General features: G+C 40.9%; 1 protein-coding gene across 2 annotated transcripts in view; it reads right to left on the bottom strand.

Annotated features, from left to right (window-relative positions):
• Nucleotides 1-19,234, bottom strand: part of LOC134677980 (fatty acyl-CoA reductase 1-like) — a 32,988-nt gene extending 13,754 nt beyond the window's left edge. Inside the window, exons 1-7 of one of the 2 annotated variants that reach the window (XM_063536413.1) lie at nt 19,099-19,234; nt 17,795-17,888; nt 8,367-8,533; nt 7,955-8,045; nt 5,576-5,721; nt 4,413-4,522; nt 2,751-2,822 (exon numbers count right to left, since the gene is read on the bottom strand). In XM_063536413.1, the coding sequence (XP_063392483.1) occupies nt 2,751-2,822; nt 4,413-4,522; nt 5,576-5,721; nt 7,955-8,045; nt 8,367-8,533; nt 17,795-17,888; nt 19,099-19,232 (814 nt within the window). In that variant the 5' untranslated portion in view covers nt 19,233-19,234. Of the gene's footprint in view, nt 1-2,750; nt 2,823-4,412; nt 4,523-5,575; nt 5,722-7,954; nt 8,046-8,366; nt 8,534-17,794; nt 17,889-19,020; nt 19,057-19,098 lie in introns of those variants that run through there. The other variant, XM_063536414.1, reaches the window with a different exon arrangement.
• Between the last annotated feature and the right edge of the window lie 671 nt (nt 19,235-19,905).

The raw sequence follows: 19,905 nt of genomic DNA, 5'->3' as shown, positions 1-19,905 counted from the left end.
GTATGTTCATCTGTTCCCTCATAACTTCTAAAGTACTTATTATAATTTAACAAACGATATGTCATTCGAATCGTCTTAATCGTCCGCTGGTTATAGGCTATATGGCGTCACAAAAAAATTAACACTGCGCCCTCTAGAGGTCATAAAGTCACGAACCAAAAAACTAAAATTAAGTAATGATGATGTGTTATACATCATTGGAAAGAGCTCGATTAGCACATTTCAAATATATAAATATTGTTAGCTTTTGCACCCGGCTTTGCTTGCATACGCCAGATAAAACATTAATTTATCGGTTAGGTGATTCGAACTATGAATCTACAAGCGCTCTGGATTATATCCGCGTGTTACGCGACTACGGCGATACAAGAAGGTTTTTGCAAAAGAAATTTATTTGACCGCTATACATGGTGTTTTTTTAATGACCTGCAATATTTTATTTATAACGTGAATAGGTATAGAAGTCTAGATCAGCTAAAAGGTATGAAACAGCCATACAAGAGACGGACGAGGCACGCTGTCCGTACGAAGCTGGCTGTACGCGTTCCAAAGCCGGGCGCCTTCGGCGCCCTCATACTAAAAGTGTCGGGCGGAGCCCGACGTACGCGTTACAAAACCGGGCGCCTTCGGCGCCCTCATACTAAAAGTGTCGGGCGTAGCCCGACGTACGCGTTCCAAAGCCGGGCGTCTTCGGCGTCCTCATACTAAAAGAGTCGGGCGTAGCCCGACGTACGCGTTCCAAAGACGGCCGCCATCGGCGCCGTCATACTAAAAGAGTCGGGCGGAGCCCGACGTACGCGTTCCAAAGCCGGGCGCCTTCGGCGCCCTCATACTAAAAGTGTCGGGCGTAGCCCGACGTACGCGTTCCAAAGTCGAGCGCCTTCAGCGTCCTCATACTAAAAGAGTCGGGCGTAGCCCGACGTACGCGTTCGAAAGCCGGGCGCCTTCGGCGCCCTCATACTAAAAGAGTCGGACGTAGCCCGACGTACGCGTTCGAAAGCCGGGCGCCTTCGGCGCCGTCATACTAAAAGAGTCGGGCGTAGCCCGACATACGCGTTGCAAAGCCGGGCGCCTTCGGCGCCCTCATACTAAAACTGTCGGGCGTAGCCCGACGTACGCGTTCGAAAGCCGGGCGCCTTCGGCGCCCTCATACTAAAAGAGTCGGGCGTAGCCCGACGTACGCGTTCGAAAGCCGGGCGCCGAATCGGCGCCCTCATACTAAAAGAGTCGGGCGTAGCCCGACATACGCGTTCCAAAGCCGGGCGCCTTCGGCGCCCTCATACTAAAAGTGTCGGGCGTGGCCCGATGTACACGTTCCAAAGCCGGGCGCCTTCGGCGCCTTCATACTAAAAGAGTCGGGCGGAGCCCGACGTACGCGTTGCAAAGCCGGGCGCCTTCGGCGCCCTCATACTAAAAGTGTCGGGCGTAGCCCGACGTACGCGTTAAGCGCCCTCATACTAAAAGTGTCGAGCGTAACCCGACGTACGCGTTCCAAAGCCGGGCGCCTTCGGCGCCCTCATACTAAAAGTGTCGGGCGTAGCCCGACGTACGCGTTAAGCGCCCTCATACTAAAAGTGTCGAGCGTAACCCGACGTACGCGTTCCAAAGCCGGGCGCCTTCGGCGCCCTCATACTAAAAGTGTCGGGCGTAGCCCGACGTACGCGTTCCAAAGCCGGGCGCCTGCGGCGCCCTCATACTAAAAGACTCGGGCGGAGCCCGACGTACGCGTTGCAAAGCCGGGCGCCTTCGGCGCCCTCATACTAAAAGTGTCGAGCGTAACCCGACGTACGCGTTCCAAAGCCAGGGCGCCGAATCGGTGCCCTCATACTAAAAGAGTCGGGCGTAGCCCGACGTACGCGTTCCAAAGACGGCCGCCATCGGCGCCCTCATAGGCACTAAAGGAGTCGGGCGTAGCCCGATATAGGCGGCGCTCTGCGTGCATTTCTGTACTGAGGACGCCCTCGCAAAAGTAATATAAAGTTACTTCAAAAAGTTAGTAACGAAATCATGACCCCAAAATTAATTAAATAAATAAGTTCAAAAACTAAAACCCGACTACTGCAAATCGCGCTCTAAAAAGTATGAAACAAGATATAATTCTTATCTAAAATTATCAAGCAGGAAATATTAAAAATGTTACCATTTTTTTTTATAAAAAAATACAACGTAATATAATTTACTGATTTTTTTATATATTTACAGAGATTCAGAGGATCGCCGTGGTCGTATGCCACATTACTTTCAAGTTTATAATCGTGGCATACGACCACGGCGATCCTCTGAATCTCTGTAAATATATAAAAAATTCAGTAAATTATATTACGTTGTATTTTTTTATAAAAAAAAATGGTAACATTTATAATATTTCCTGCTTGATAATTTTAGATAAGAATTCTATCTTGTTTCATACTTTTTAGAGCGCGATTTGCAGTAGTCGGGTTTTAGTTTTTGAACTTATTTATTTACTACTATGCAAGTAAAAATTTGAAATTTACGAAAAACTGGCATAGTTAGAAGTGAAAAAAAAATTACGCCAAATTAAAAATTTCTAGGCCTGAGAAGATAGCAAATGACTCAACCTATCTGCCGTTTTAATTTGGCAAACGATGTACCAAAAACCCTGTATATCGTTGTCTGAGTACCCACAACACAAGCCTTCTTGAGCTTACTGTGGGACTTAGTCAATCTGTGTAAGAATATACTATAATATTTATTTATTTATCATTTTATTAATCAAAAGTGCGACTTACCAATGAGCAATCCAGTGGGCCCGTTAATGTTGTCAGTCCAGCCGGGGATCGGCTCTTGCCAAATCGGGATCACTGGAAACAAACACATACATTACAGAATGTAAACAAACAGCACAACACACACAAACACACAAAGAGTTAAAACACAACACAAACAAACAGACAACAACAACAATTTCTTCTAAACAGTTAGAAGAATTTTTTTAATCGATATTAAACTTTCGTGAGACATATTTTAAATTGTTTATACGACAACGGTTTCGTCAGGCTCGAGTGCTCGCGGCGGCTGCAACTCGTGCACAACCTCCCCTGCCTCGAGCCTGAGGAAGGACCCCCGACGGGCCCGAAACATGTCGCCAATAGCGACTAAAAATTCAAGTGAGTGAAACCGTTGTCGTATAAACAATTTAAGAATTTTTTTCTTATGTAATAGTCAGCAAACGAGCAGACGAGCCGCCTGATGGGAAGCGGTCATCGTCGCCCATGGACATAAGCAACATCACAGGAGCCACTTAAGCGTTGCCGACCCTTGAGAACCCTAAATACCCGCTTCTTGAAGAATCCCATGTCGTAGCGCAAAGGAAATACCTCAGGAGGCAACTCATTCCACATTCTGCACGTTCTGGGAAGAAACGAGCGAGATGCCCGCTTATTCTTGATGTGCCATGTATCTAAGAAGTGGGGATGAACTTTCCTCCTTTGGCGGGAGGTGCAGTGATAGAAACGAGACGATGGCACCAAATCAAAAAGTTCTTCCGAGCATTCCCCATTGTACAGACGGTAGAACATGCAAAGAGAGCCAACGTCTCTCCGAAGGCTAAGAGGTTCTAAGCCGTCAGTAAGTACTCACTTTCTAACAAAACGCGTCTGTTACGATCAGGACAGATATGGCCGCTAGGTGGCGACAGCACTACACGCGGCTTTTGACTAGCCACCAAAATTGGTGTGGAACGGATGTACGTTTAGCTACCTGTAGCCACCCTGTAGCAAAGCGACGAAATTGCGGAGTTAGCCGCGCCTCTTGTTACTCATAAATCAGCATGCTTACCGATAGAGGGCCGCAACACGACAGCTGGTATCTCGTTCATAGCCTCCACGACTATCGCTTCGAGAGCCTTCGTGAACGCGTACGAGTTGGGCAGCTTTTACAGTAACCGGTTAAAGAACTGTTTTTTTGAGATAACGGTTTATGCTATATACGTTCTCATTTCGTTCTCAAGGGACGAAATTAACCGAAGCGAAGATAGAACGAGTAAATATTACTATCTCTTTCACGTATGACAACGAGTTTAACCGAGAGTATCCGAAACCCAAGAGTAACCGGTATTATACCGTTTCCTGCGAATCATAAAGTTCCGTTCCCTCTTCTTACCGGTTAGGAGAGAGAACGAAATTTGTTAGTTCGCGTTCCATCAATTAACCGGTTTCTTAGTGAACGAAATAATATAACGGTTATGGAACGATATTAACAGGTATTTCAATACCGGTTCCGAGCCCTGGTTGCGTCTATATGTTCCCTCACCGACTAGATTTCTGTTTCGACCGCGTTTCTGTGTCGTCATTTGTTAGCGCTGCCATCATCTTGTGTGTAGATGGCGCTAGTAACCCTATTTTAACCTTATTTTGATATAAGTAACAACATAACAAATAAGGATATCTCACCGATAGAGGGCCGCAACACGACAGCTGGGATCTCGTTCATAGCCTCGACGACGATCGCTTCACCTAGAGCCTTCGTGAACGCGTACGAGTTGGGCAGCTTTTGCAGTAACCTGTGAACATAATGTACTCGATGTAATCATTGGTGTACGAGAAATAAGCATAATAGGTACGATAACACTCTTCCTGTAGAACATCACTAATTCACTACTTGAGCCAACGGTAAGCCAGTGATCTGTTTTTTTTTTTAAACATTTTTACACAAATTGACTAAGCCCCATGGTAAGCTCAAAAAGGCTTGTGTTGTGGGTACTCAGACAACGATATATATAATATATATATATATATAATATAAATACTTAAATACATAGAAAACAACCATGACTCAGGAACAAATATCTGTATCATAATACAAATGCCCTTACCAGGATTTGAACCCGGGACCATCGGCTTCATAGGCAGGGTCACTACCCACTAGGCCAGACCGGTCGTCGAAATAATCGAATTATCTGTATACAAAGTGTATATAATTATATTAGGTACCCATGACATAATAACAGACTGTGTAGTGTGCACTTTAGTCAGTAGCATTTTTCGTGGGGATTCTGACTGCCCCTAACAAGTTATTGCATCCAGGGCTCGGAAACCGTTCTCATTTGTCAAACCGGTTTCGTTCATTCGCCCGGGAACGAAAAGGATTTCGTTTCCGTTTGTGGTTACCGGTTAAAGAACTATTCTTTTGAGATAACGGTTTATGCTATATACGTTCTCATTTCGTTCTCAAGGAACAAAATTAACCGGTTAAATTGAAAAAAATCGAAGCGTGATAGAACGAGTGCTATCTCTTTCACGTATGACAACGAGTTTAACCGAGAGTCTCCGAAAACCAAGCGTAACCGGTATTATATCGTTTCCTGCCAACCATAAAGTTCCGTTCCCTCTTCTTACCGGTTAGGAGAGAGAGCGAAATTTGTTAGTTCGCGTTCCATCAATTAACGATTTCTTAGTGAACGAAATAATATAACGGTTTTGGAACGGTATTAACAGGTATTTCAATACCGGTTCTGAGCCCTAGTTGCATCTGTATGTTATCACCGACTAGATTTCTGTTTCTGTGTCTCCATTTGTTAGCTCTGCCATCATCTTGTGTGTGTTGGTATACTCACGTGGGAGTCACAGCGGCTACTGTCGCTTGATCCATCCATTCCATGGATTGTATGACCTGGTGGGGGTCGGCGGGGGGAGGGTAGGGTTTTTCTTCTAAAAGCTTTTCGTGAAGATGGCAGTAGGCGGTCGAAATGTGTATCATCAGCTGCAAGACACAAATAATACCATAAGATAAAATAGTTTCAACATAACTTCAAAGTATAGTCGAACGAAAGGATTAAAGATCTGTCTACACGGTGTAACATGAGGAAACCGAATAATTTTAACAGCGTAATTCCTGATATTTAGAGACAAAAATGTCCTATAAACTTTTTTGAAATTCGCCTAGTTTCAGAGATAATTTTAATTAAAAAAAAAACAAGTTTTTATTGTTACATAGTGTAAAAGTCCTTTTTAATGGTGATGTTGCTGCTATAGGACGTAGTCCAAATATCCTTATTGATAGATGTCAAAAAGTGAAAAATAACACTTTGCATAAAGTAGGCGGTTTTGGACTTTGGTTTATAAGGTGTAGTGATTGTTGGTTATTGCAGAACTTAATTTAGAGATCAGTCACTTCAATATAATCTGTGTTAAAAGCGTCACGTTCAGTTTAAAAATATAGGAGTCCCTTTGTTTCCCATAAAGTTTTAAGTCATAATGTATTGTTTGTCATATTATCGTTAGTCATAAAACTGAAACCATTAACTTTTCAGGATTTTCGTAAGGTTATTCTATAGATGGGTTAGGTTAGGTTAGGTTTGTTTTATGGCATTCCTGAAAAGTTACGCGTTTCCGAGAAAAACCAATTATGACAAACGAAAATTCGGGCAAACAATACATTATGATTTAAAACTATTTGGGAAACAGTAGAGACCCAAAAATATATTTTCACCACACCAGCTCGGAAAGAATTACTTTGCACTTCAAAAATGAATAGCAAAGTTGCATTTTATCCACATGTGAGGCAATAAAGTAATCAAGTGCAAATTTTGAGTTGTTTTCTTATGTTTGCTGGTAGAATTGACTTTTAAATGATGATTTTGGATGATAAATATTTAATAACATTCATTTGGATTTGATTTGGTTTGATTTTGTTTGATATTTTACATTTAATATTTGCTTCGGGTTGGTGTGGTGAAAAATTTTGTGTTTCACTCGGGGGCAAATTTTGTTTAACCCTCGTGCTTTGAAACCCTCGCAATGCTCAAGATTCCATTTTTTTTCGAACCACTCGCTACGCTCGTGGTTCAATTTTGGAATCTTTCGCTTGCTCGGGTATCAATATTAGCACGAGCGGTTAAACAACAACTTTGCCCCCTTGTAAAACAAATAACTATTAACCTCTCCTAAGTCTCCATTTTTAGGGTTCCGTACCCAAAGGGTAAAAACGAGATCCTATTACTAAGAATCCACTGTGGAGCATTCCATGAAATTGTCTACCATTTGTCCCGTACAAACGCGATTTTCTGAAGATTTACAGGTACATTCAAGAGTTCCCTTTTCTATGACAAATGGTCAAAATTATGCACAGAAAAAGAATTGGCTACTTTAAATGCCGAAAAAAAAGTCGCAACACAGGAAATAAAATGCGTTTGTACGGGACAGCCCGTGGGATGCTCCTGTCCGTTTATCTGTCCGTCCGGCTGTCTGTCACCAGGCTGTAACTCATGAACCGTGATAGCTAGAAAGTTGAAATTTTCACAGATGATGTATTTCTGTTGCCGCTATAACAACAAATACTAAAAAGTACGGAACCCTCGGTGGGTGAGTCCGACTTGCATTTGTCCAGTATTTTTAGTCTAAGCGGCGAACAGCAATAATTAAGGATAAGGATATTCCTTGTTTCGGTATCGGAAATAAATTCATAAACTATATATTATAATATTATATTATAGGACATTCTTACACAGATTGACTAAGTCCCACAGTAAGCTCAAGAAGGCTTGTGTTGTGGATACTCAGACAACGATATATATAATATACAAATACTTAAATACATAGAAAACACCCATGACTCAGGAACAAATATCTGTATCATCATACAAATAAATGCCCTTACTGGGATTCGAACCCAGGACCATCGGCTTCGCAGGCAGGGTCACTACCCACTAGGCCAGACCGGTCGTCAAACTATTTCGTAATAATAAACCCCTAGCCAAATGTAATAGCAATTGCCTGCAGATATATTTTAATTACACAAACGGCTTTAACGCGATATAATTTCATTGTTTTTACCTTAAATTCCGACGTTTCAGCTGAGTAGTGCTGAATCCCTGGAGCCTAGCTCCCGCGGGCCGGACGCTTTGGGTCTCGGCGGGCCGGATTGAAAGCGTCGCGGGCGGGATTTGGCCCGCGGGCCGGAGTTTGGAGACCCCTGGTATAAAGTGTTATATTACCTGCAGATGCTTGCACTCCTTAGCGAGCTGCACGATCAGCTTGGTTCCGCGCACGTTCAGCATTACTGCCTTCTTCAGCTCTTCGTCAAATCTGAAAAATAACACACTTTATTATCCAAGTACCCTATATTTGAATACAGCTGTAGTAAGTAGGTGGTTACTGTGGTTAGTGTAGACTTCTTAATCCAATTTTCATTTTTGGACCCTTGGTAGCGTTCATTATGGAATGACCCTTTAATGATGGTACCTGATGGCAGCGGCAGCATGTATGATGGTGTCAGTTCTCTTGAAGGATCCTCTGACGATCAGCAGGGCTGAGGCTGAGGTCTAGTTTGCTGGCGTCTCTTCAGATGAGGGTCATCTTACCAGACTCGGACTATGCTTAAAATCAAAAGTGACTTAATGATGGTACCTGATGGTAGCGGCAGCATGTATGATGATGTCAGTCTCTTCAAGGATCTTCTGACGATCAGCAGGGCTGAGGCCGAGATCTGGTTCGCTGGCGTCTCCTGAGATGAGGGTCATCTTGTCGAGGAGAGACTGCACGCCTCCGCGCATTGTGCGGACCTTTTCGAATAGCTGGAAAATAATTAGGTGTTTGAGTTAAATTGTGTGACGTAATGATTAGGAATACCTATGTCAAATAATGTTTGTAAACAAAAGCCGTTTACGAAGGATCTGGGATTATAAAAAAAAACGGTCAAGTGCGAGTCGGACTCGCGTTCCAAGGGTTCCGTACATTAAGTCCGACTCACGCTTGACTGCACATTTCTAATAGGTTTTCCTGCCATCTATATGGTATGTACTATTTTGTGTAATTTTCAAAATTTTAGGCCCAGTAGTTTCAGAGATAAAGGGGTAGGAAGGGGGGGGGGGGGTCGGACAGACAGACGTACGAGTGATCCTATAAGGGTTCCGTTTATTCCTTTTGCGGTACGGAACCCTAACAAAGACTTTAACGAATGAGAACCTCTTCTTTTTAAATCGGAACTGATAATAGGTCATTGACTCACATTGTTAGGTCTCATGTCTAAACCTAATTGTACAGTCGCCATCAGATATATCGGAGCGGCCAAGGTGTTCACAATATCTGAACACGCACTCTAACGCCCTGACAATAGAGGCGTGTTCAGATATTTGTGAACACCTTGGCCGCTCCGATATATCTGATGGCGACTGTACACTATTGTCTACGATTTGGGGCTAGGTTGATCTGTGTAAGATGTCCCCAATATTTATTTATTTATTTATTTATTTATTTATTTATTTATTTATTTATTTATATATTTATTTATTTATTTGCGGAACATGTATTGTTAATGACATTGTATTATCATAATTACCTGCACATTGAATATAGTTGGTTTTTCTAGCATTAGAAATAAGGTAAACAATCTTGATCTGTCTTTTAATTGAAAAACTCGTTTTAAAAATAAGTTACGACAAATATGTAACAATTATGAATCTAATACGATCATTTATATTATGGGGGGAAAACTCATTTATTGTAAAATGAGTGTTATGAAATGAATACAAAACTAAAATTAACTACAACTAAAAACTAAAGCTAAAAATTAAAAATACCTATCAAAACTATCAAAAGTTTGCGCCCTTGGTAAGGTGCCCATCACGCAGGCAGCGTTCCCGCGCTGGATTGCTATGGCCAATTTTTGCGCGAGAAAGCTGCCCGCGCGAGGGTCACCTGTGGCCTGCCTTAGGCGTTTGCTGAGCTCCTTGTGGAGCCCCCGAGCCCCCTACCCCACGGACCTAGTGTCTCGACGCCGAAGGTAATATATAAGTCCTTTATATTCTTAATATGCTTTCATAAGTAATAGTTATTGATTTATAAAAAGCGTTATTCAATTTAAGAGACATGTCAAGATCGCTTACCTTCTTTCAAGTTCTTTCTAATGCTAAAAAACGAACTACTAGTGTTAGATTATTTTTAAAATGCGTAGGCGTAGGTAGTACACGTAGGTGTAGATATGTAGGTAGTGGAGAGATACCTAGCTGTCCAGTCCAGATTTAAAAACAAACGTATTTGCACTAGGTTCATACAGGACGGCCCAAAAATACGGAAACTAATATTTTGAAGTAATATTTTTCTTACTTTTTTATACATATTTTACAAAATGTTAAAAATTTAAACTAGGTACTCATTTAACTAAAACTAAATGTATAATCTTCAAAACATACCTATTATTTTAGCTTTTATACTCAAACGCAACCGTTTGTAAAAAAATAATAATAATAAAATGCTATGCAACGACATAAAAAAAGATAAGTACCTACCTACAGAAATTTAGAAAAGATATATATAAATCAACAATATGCCGAAAAAAATTGATACCGTATTTTTGGATCAACCTAATATAGACGGGATACAGGCTACATTTTAACCGATTTCCAGAGTAGCTTTTGTACAAAAAACCCGTCAAATTGAAGTGTTTTAATCGTGTCACTCATTTCTCAACCAATATCAGGTTTGGACAAACAAGTCGCCCATATGAGCCAGGAAAGCGGTCGCGCCATTCTGCACGAAGCTTGCGAAATGTAGGTAACATTCTATATAAAAACAAAACCCTCCTTTTGCGTTGCCGTAGTCGGGTAAAAAGGTATTACCGCTTTTAAAAAATACGTTTCTGTTTGTCAATTAAATGACTGCCATTGATATGAACATCAACTTCATAAAAGCGAGGCGCGTGGAGTACATATACATATAAGTACTAGTTTACAATATAACCTTACCTAGGTACTTTTTAGGGTTCCGTACCCAAAGGGTAAAAATGTGACCCTATTACTAAGACCCCGCTGTCCGTCTGTCTGTCTGTCACCAGGCTGTATCTCATGAACCGCGATAGGTAGCTAGGCAGTTGAAATTTTCACAGATTATGTATTTCTGTTGCCGCTATAACAACAAATACTAAAAACAGAATATAAATATATAAGTGGGGCTCCCATACAACAAACGAGATTTTCCCCCATTTTTGTGTAATAGTACGGAACCCTTCGTGCGCGAGTCCTATGGGCCGATTTTTGAAATTCGGCCGCTCGATTTGGTGTATTTCGTTCAATAATATCTCCACTACTGGGCATTTAAATTCTACTAATACAATTGAAAACGAGTGGTCAATACCATTAGATTCCAAATTTCTATCGCTCGTATTCCAAAAATTAGTATATCGCTGTTTACCACCGATTTCCGAGTACGAAATCGAGCGATGGAATTTCAAAAATCGCCCCCTACTCACACTTGGCAGGTTTTTTTAAAAGTTTTATCAAATGCAAATATCGACATTGCAAAAAGTCAATAATCGTGAGATGAACATGTACCATGATCCGTGTGCCACGGCCGCAGCCTTGGGTAGTACTAGTTATTTTGTGGCCTTGGCTCGCCCATGCTCAGGCTTGCCCAATCGGTTGGGCAACCAGCTTGGCCAAATTTGCCGACCTTGAGATTGTGAAGGTCTTGTGATGGTTGCGCGCAGACATTTTTGAAATGGATCACGCAAACGGATCTTTTACGTGATACCAGGCGTGGCTCACTCCGTGATTTCGTCGCTTTGCTACAGGTAGCTAAAAGTACATCCGTTCCACACCAATTTTGGTGGTTAGCCATAAGCCGCGCATGGCGCTGTCGCCACCTAGCGGCCATATCTGTGCTTATCGTGACAGACGCGTTTTGTTAGAGAGTGAGTCTTCTGTACCTAGTACTATCATTTATTCTGTGACATAGCCTAACCTTGATATAGGCCTAGATTTCATCTTCCGACTTCGATACTAACATTACTTACATGACATCATGAGGATCTAACTGTAATGAAGTCTGAAGGTCGCATTTCCAATTAGTTTTTCTGTTTTGATTAGGTAACATGTGTAAAGCTCTCTCTAGTCTAAGTCTAGAATGTAAACAAATATGGTCTTGACCTGCTTTTGACCAATAGAACTCGCAAATTTTAAAATGTCATAGTGATATCAACTCCGTAGGCAAATAACTGTGTCGAATATATTTTTAGATTAGTTTTATTTATTTTTAGATTTAGTTTTTTATGTTTTGTAGGTTTTGTATAACTTACTTATGTATTTGTAAGCAAATAGCATGTATTGCGTTTCAATATACTCGCTATAAATTTTCGAAAAAAGTTTGCGAGTTCTATTGATGTAAAGCATGTGGCGCAAGCGCCACGCGCAGCTTATGGCTAGCCACCAAAATTGGTGTGGGACGGATGTACTTGTTGCGACGCAACGAAATCGCGGAGTGAGCCACGCTTGGCTATGTTTATGTTCTTAGGTTTTTTGGGGGCAATGACCTATAGCCCATTATGTATTATTATTATGCATTATGTATTATTTGACAGTTGTAAATTGAGCCTCCTCTGTATGAAGCTAAGGGTATTCGTTAAGAGACGGTATCGCAAAATTGATTTTTTTATAGGTACCTATAGCAATGTACAAATTGCAGAACATTCCCAAAAAGCGGAAACGTTCTCGAGAATGTTCTCAGAACATTCCTGCAACATGGAAATTATTGTTTAAACAAGAGAATATACTCGAAATAAAGTTTAAATAGGCATAACTTAAAACTAAATGTTATTATGCATATATTATTGTCTATTACAGTTAGCTATTTTGTTGATGTGATAAATTTACCAATAAGTTGCTTAAATTCTCACTGTATATCAGAGAACATTTCGACTTTCGACAATTTTTTCCAAAGCTTTTTTTTTTGTTTCATTAGAATCTAGAGGCCTCTATCTCCCGCCATGCCAAATCTCAGCGCGCTCGGACCAACTTGAAAAAATTAAAAAAAAATGTCGGCCATTTTGATTTTTTTTAATGCAGTTTGTTTTGTCTCGGGGCCCTCTATGACATTTGGTCGAGCACCCCCCACCTATCACGCACCGTTTAAAAGTTGCCATACAAAATAAAAGTAGCAAGTTTTCCCGCAATTGTAGCATTTTTCAAAAAAAAAATTATTCATAGGTATCTAGGGGACCCCGAGATTCCGTGACCAAAATTTCAGCGCGCTAGGACAAAATTAAAAAAGTTTAAAAAAAACGTCGGCAATATTGAAAAAAAATGGCGGCGTCAAAAACTGCCAGGGTCCCTCTATGACATTTGGTCGAGCACCCCCCACCTAAGTCTGACCGTTTGGCCGGGCCGTCATACATTTTTCTGACCGGAAGCGGACGACCAAAAGTCTGAATTTTCTGGGGGTAAGGACTACACCTAAACAATCGTGAATATTCATGGTATAAACTACGATAAATAAATAAATTCTCGTTCTCGAGAACATTCTCAGAAGTTACCGAGAATTTCTCATGTGGAAAGTTTCGCAACTTTGGAAACTTCTCGTGCGTGCATTGCTAGGTACCTATGGTATGTATTGATATTTACACATTTTATTAGGAATATCTGGGAGTCCGAGCTTTGCTCGGAAAATATAAGAAAACTCGAAACGCGCGTTTTCTCAGAGATAAGAACTAGCTAGATAATCGATCAAATTTCATCGAAATCGTTAGACCCGAAATATATATACTCGTACCTACATAAACAAGAATTGGTCGTTTAAAGGTATTAGAAAAACTCAAAAATGCGCGTTTTCTTAGAGATAAGACCTAACTAGATCGATTTTTCGCCCCCGAAAACCCCCGTAACTATAGCAACTTTCGTCGAATTCGTTAGTGCCGTTTCAGAGATAGATCCCCAAAATATATACATAAACAAGAATTTGATGATCCTGATTAGTAGAATTTTATATAGAAGAAATCGATAATCACTTGAGACCTTCGAGCAACACGGAAGGGAGGCGGCATTCGCACTATTTCCCCTCTGCCGAGGTACAAGATTAGCACGTCAATTTAATCTAGCGCGGGTAATAAAACTAGTTGCACTTGGATTTTTCACTAGACTAGGGTTGCCATAAGTGTGGGGGCTCAGATCGGGACATTTAACGAAAACCGGCCAAGTGCGAGTCGGACTCGCCTTCCAAGGGTTCCGTACATTACGAAATTTTCAACAATGTATATTTTGATGTGAAACGTGAGTGAAATGTTTAAAAAAGACCCGTAAGGGACGATCAAAAACTAAGTAATAAGTCCGACGCACGCTTGACTGCATAAGGTACTTGCACCTAATAAGGCCCAGTTTTAAAGCTTGCTCAATTTCAAAATTTCATACTTTTATAAGTGTAAATGAGTTTAAATTTCTCGCCCATGTTTGGTTAGTACCATAGACAAAATTGCAAGTTCATATCAAAAATGAAAAATATAAAAAATTAAATTAATAGTGGGCCTTATTAGGCGCAAGTACCTTATTTCTAATAGGTTTTTCTCTCATCTATAGGTAAGGAACTATTTAGTTTTTTTTTAATTTTAGTAGTTTCGGAGATAAAGAGGGGAAGTGGTAATTTTTAGTCTATTTACTTAAATTACTTCTAAACTATTAATCTTAAAATTATTAATAAAATATATTTGAGATTCCCACAGCTCTATCACTTGATATATAACACCATATAGTTTGCAAAACTTTGTTTATTAAGTGTCTCATTTACCCCCCAATAAGTGACCCCTATGTTTAAAATTCATTTTATTTACGTTACATGTCCGTCTTCGGGTTATAGATTGACATAATATATGTGTACCAAATTTCAACTTGACTGTCACAAATAATGTAGGTACCTAAATGAAAACGCGAGCGAAGCGAGCGCGAAATTTTTTCGAGATAATAGTAGGTAGATTTTTAGGATTTCGTACTTCAAAAGGAAAAAAACGGAGCCCATATAGGATCACTTTGTTGACCGTCGGGCCGTCTGTCTGTCTCAATGCCCCCTACTAAATAACTATGATTTATAAACCGGGACAATTTGCTTATGGGCCGGGACACCGGGACATCATGCTTCAAACCAGGACATGTCCCGGCGTACCGGGACGTATGGCAACCCTACACTAGACCGAGTCCAGACGCGCGCGTGAACACTGCTGCACAAAAATGCCTGTTTGCTCGGTTTTTTGTTATAAAAAGAGGTCGGGGACATCAAATTTACAAAAAGAAAGTGTTTTACATTTCACATGTAATATTTTTTTTACATATCATACGTTAAATTACATTTAATAGTACATTACTACAGAGGCCGGGACGAAAGGGGTTGCCGGCCGAAGACATATAGACGGCCGAGCGAAGCGAGGCCGGATAGGTCTGAGCGCGGGCAACCCCATTTCCCGCCGAGGTATGTATAGTGCTTTTCTCAAACATGCAATGAAATAAATAAAATAAAAAATCCACGAAGTTTTATTTATAGAAAAAACTAAAAGTAAACTACACCCAAAATATAACCAACACGTACCTATATCATTATCACGCGTATGTTTTACAAGAGTCGTGTATCTTTACTACCCGTATATTTTCATGTATCTTTGATTTTTTCGCCTTGTATCCGTCTGACTGTCGTTTTCGTCACATAAGTTTACATAGTCTTTCATGTTGATATCATGTTTCACATACATCGTTGCTTTATGCATGGAGTAAATAAGTATAATTTCCACAATGTTGACGAATTTGTAGTTACATTCATTTAAAATATGCCACAAAACTGCTTTTAATAAACTGTAAGCCATTTTTCTTAGTTTCTCAAATAATAAAATTGCCATAAGCAACCATATACATACTTCGTCTTTAAGTTGGCGGCAGAGGCAGCAAGTTATTTAAAATCAATTCTGCTTACGCTGCCAATTCCAACACCTACGATTACAATTAATATTAATTTCATTATTTCGTCGGAACTCATATTAAAGTAAAAAAATCAACAACGCACCATAAATCCAATAAAACAGAATGATAATTTATCAACTTTGCCTCCATAACAATTAAAAAAAAAATAGACCGTGACCGTGGCGTGTTTGAGTAGACCTTATTACCGCTAACGTTTAGACGAAATATTTTAAATGTAATTTAATTTAATTTATGTAGTTAAATTTATAATTTAAAATTATAGAATTTGGTTAATGATGTATTATTTATTAAGTTCATGTTGATTTTATACAAATAAAACTGCAAATTATAGCAAACATTGTGTTTTGTTTTTTTTTTATAAGCGTAGTGGCAGAGTGTCATTACGAACCATAAAGCAAATACTGCCTCTGGGTTTTTTTTAATGGATGAATGCCACGATGCTGTGTCACAAATATCTGTGAAATGAAAATTAAAAAAGAGGACTTTGCCGGCCTAGGCCTGCAAGATTTGTATGAAATCCCATTAACGACCTTTTGTCCTAGCCGCACCTGAAACGTCATACTTCGCAGCCTATTATAAGGAACATAACATCAATATTTCATTGCATGTTTGAGAAAATACAATTATTATATTTTAGTCTCAAGTAATTGTTGGATTTATCGATTTTGCTCGCTCAGTACAAATTGCGGATCGGTCGAGCGACAAATCCGACTTCTCATCTCAGAATACAATGACATACTTCAACGAAAATGTGTTAGTGTGCGTATTGTGACACTAGTCACTCGTCCGTACTCAAAAAGAGATCGAGGTTTGCAAGATTTGTCTTTGACGTGCGTCATTTTCTATGTATTTGTGTCGTCATTACAGATTGGATTTTGTATGTAAGTGTGTGAGAAGTGCGTCTGTGTGCACCTTTCCCCCCGCGAAAAATGGCAGAAAGATTTGTACGGTGAGATATCGCTTGGGCCCCTCCCTTCCGACGTGTCGGAAGCCGGTGTTGCTCGAAGCTTGAGACACAATACAAGCAAAATACCCTAACATGACCCCTATTCGACAAGCGACGTTTGACGTATCGTGTTGATCTCCCGTTGATGTGGGAAAAATCATAAGTTCTCGAATACGTACAATGTCAAAATTTGACATTAACAATCCACAGTTAGGGTGACAAGCAAACCAGACCAAACCACCCTTAGTTTAGAGTTGAGTTTTGGTTGTACCAAATGATATTATCCACCGTTGATGGAATCAACACTCAGTATGCGATAAAATCAACTGTTGATTTGACGTGGATGCGAAATCTGACAGTTGTACATGTCGAATTTGGCCCCAGGTATTTGTGGTCACATTCACAGATAATAACTACGTTAAAGTTGAATGAGACGTGTGGTTTCGTCTGAAAATGTCAACGGCCGTTGCAACATCATTCTCAGGGGCGCTGGTAAACTCGGTTAAGTGGACTGTTGAGGTTACTCATCATTCACTAGAAATGCCTATACTATCAATACTCTTAACCTTTCATATGCATAAGCAATTCACGGGTATACTACTTTTTAAGATTGATCTATCAAGCCTCATTTAGACAATTCAAGAACTTTCATGCAATTTTCGACAAGTACATTGCTAACTAAAGAAAAGAGTACCTACACTTAATTCAGTCGATCGACTACCGCAATGTAACGAAAATCGCATTATCTTGAACCGTTTCAGTGGTACAAAATAACAGCAACTATTAAGTTTTCCGCAATATCATTAGCCGCGATAAGATAAATCGATAACCTACCTGATTTTTGGTATAGTCACAGCAATAAAAGTCTGCAGCGGATTTGATAGCCCACGCATGCCTTGGTCCTTCCGGCTCGCGGAATGCTGACGATGCATACAAGCTAATTCGAACATGCATTGACCGATATTAGAATGATATTGGAATCATATCAGTTGTCATTCGCGCGTTCATTTCGCTCAGACTTGTCCGCAAAAGTATTAGTGCGAGCGGCCGCGCGAATGACAGCCAATAGATGATAATATCTTTCTAATATCGGTTTGATGTCAGTAGGTACACGTTCAGATTGGCCTAACAAGCTATATAATATGTTAATAAAGAATACTCACGGGATCGTTAAGTGTGTCCTCCATGCGCTGGCGCGGGGTCTTGCCTTTCTTCTGCCGCACCAGCAGCAGGATCTGCTTGATGTCCGGACACTTCCTGGAAACACCAACGCATTCACATTAGAAGCTGCTGAGAACTATTATAAGTTTTTATTAGATAATTTAAGCATGTGGTCTATGAGGCTAGTTTAGTTCAATTGAATTTGTATGCCAATTTGTAGGTATAAAGAGAAGATTACTTTGAAAACCCACAACTTATTGATAAATCAGTCAAAAATTATTCACGGCCAAACACACTAGACATATTTGTCTTTGTCAAACTGATGATGAGTATAAAGCATCAGAGGGGCTACCGCGAAAACCGAAATTCGCAAATTGCGGGGATCTTTCTCTTTTACTCCAATGAAGGCGTAATAAGAGTGACAGAGAAAAATGCCCGCAATTTGCGTACTTCGATTTTCGCGGTTATAGCTCAGTTACGTACAAAATAGCAACACTCTTAAAAACTGTCCTACGGTGGACCTTATGCCTTTTGTAATAAGGTCCACCGATTGACAGCTAACAGTGTGGGCGATGGTACCTACATGATGTAGGTAAGTATGATGTAAAATGGGTTACCCTTTGGTGCAATTTCCAAGTTCCATTTAATTATAAATGGTTCTTCAAAAAGCAAGTTTGTAAGGTCTTCAAAAGTCAATAACATAAGTGGCTCTACTGACGTTGGGGACGATGACTGCTTGCCACCAGGTGGCTCGTTTGTTAGCTAACTCATATAGAAGTGTATTTTATGTATACCTGAGCAGCATCTCGACCAGCACTTTGCCCATGAAGCCGGTGGTGACTAGTGTGACTACAGTATGGGGCTGGTGAAGATGGCCGACAAGCTGCTCCAACACCTTGCCCATGAACCCGGTGGTAACTAGAGCACGGGGCTACAGTGGTGAAAACACGAAGCTGGTGAAGATGACCACATACCCTGAAGATCTTCTCAACCAGCACCTTGTCCATGAACCTGGTGGTGACTAGAGCACGGGGCTACAGTGGTGAAAACACGGAGCTGGTGAAGATGACCACATACCTGAGCAGCTTTTCGACCAGCACCTTGCCCATGAATCCGGTGGTGACAACACGGAGCTGGTGAAGATGACCACATACCCGGAAGAGCTTCTCGATCACCTTGCTCATAAACAGGTGGTGACAACACGGAGCTGGTGAAGATGACCACATACCTGAGCAGCTTCTCGACCAGCACCTTGCCCATGAAGCCGGTGGTGACAAGCACGGAGCTGGAGAAGATGACCACATACCTGAGCAGCTTCTCGACCAGCACCTTGCCCATGAAGCCGGTGCCGCCGGTGACGAACACGGAGCGGTTGCTGAACGTGGCCGCGATGCGGTCCGGCATTGCTGCCAGCTCCTCCGCCGAGTATGTCGTCTCCATGTCTGCAAAGAACAAATGAGGATTAAGAGTCTATCCGACGGATCCATGGTATAATAATATACTCCGCCTGGTACTCTCTTCTTTCGTGGTCACGTGACTGACACAAGCCTACGTCATCATGCGACAACGCTATATGATAATATGCGATAGCGATATAGCGGCCATGTTATTGTGACGTAGGCTTGTGTCACACTGGGAAGAGAAGACCATGTTTTATTAGACTATGGACGGATCTGTGTCAGGAGCGCGAAACTCCTGACTTCGGCCAAACTCGGCTCCGCTCGGCTCGGCATTGACACAACGTCCCTTTGCAGGCACGACCACAGATAAGAAAATGGCTTGAATTTTGACAACCCTAAATAGCCGAAAGGGACAGTGCCATTTGCTAGAAAGGGAGAGCATGATTCGGCCCTGAAACCCTGTCAAACTTCGGTTTTGTAGGAAGTTTCCTTTCTGTACGGCTGTACTATTATTTTCACCACACCAGCTCGGAAAGAATTACTTTGCACTTCAAAAACGAATAGCAAAGTTGCATTTTATCCACATGTGAGGCAAAGTAATCAAATGCAAATTTTGAGTTGTTTTCTTATGTTTGCTGGTAGAATTGACTTTTAAATGATGATTTTGGATGATAAATATTTAATAACATTCATTTGGTTTTGATTTGGTTTGA

This window comes from Cydia fagiglandana, chromosome 27 (genome assembly GCF_963556715.1).
Source record: "Cydia fagiglandana chromosome 27, ilCydFagi1.1, whole genome shotgun sequence".
NCBI classification, from domain to species: Eukaryota; Metazoa; Arthropoda; class Insecta; order Lepidoptera; family Tortricidae; genus Cydia; species Cydia fagiglandana.
The sequence above is the reverse complement of the archived record's forward strand: the minus strand, read 5'-3'. Positions and strand labels throughout refer to the sequence as shown.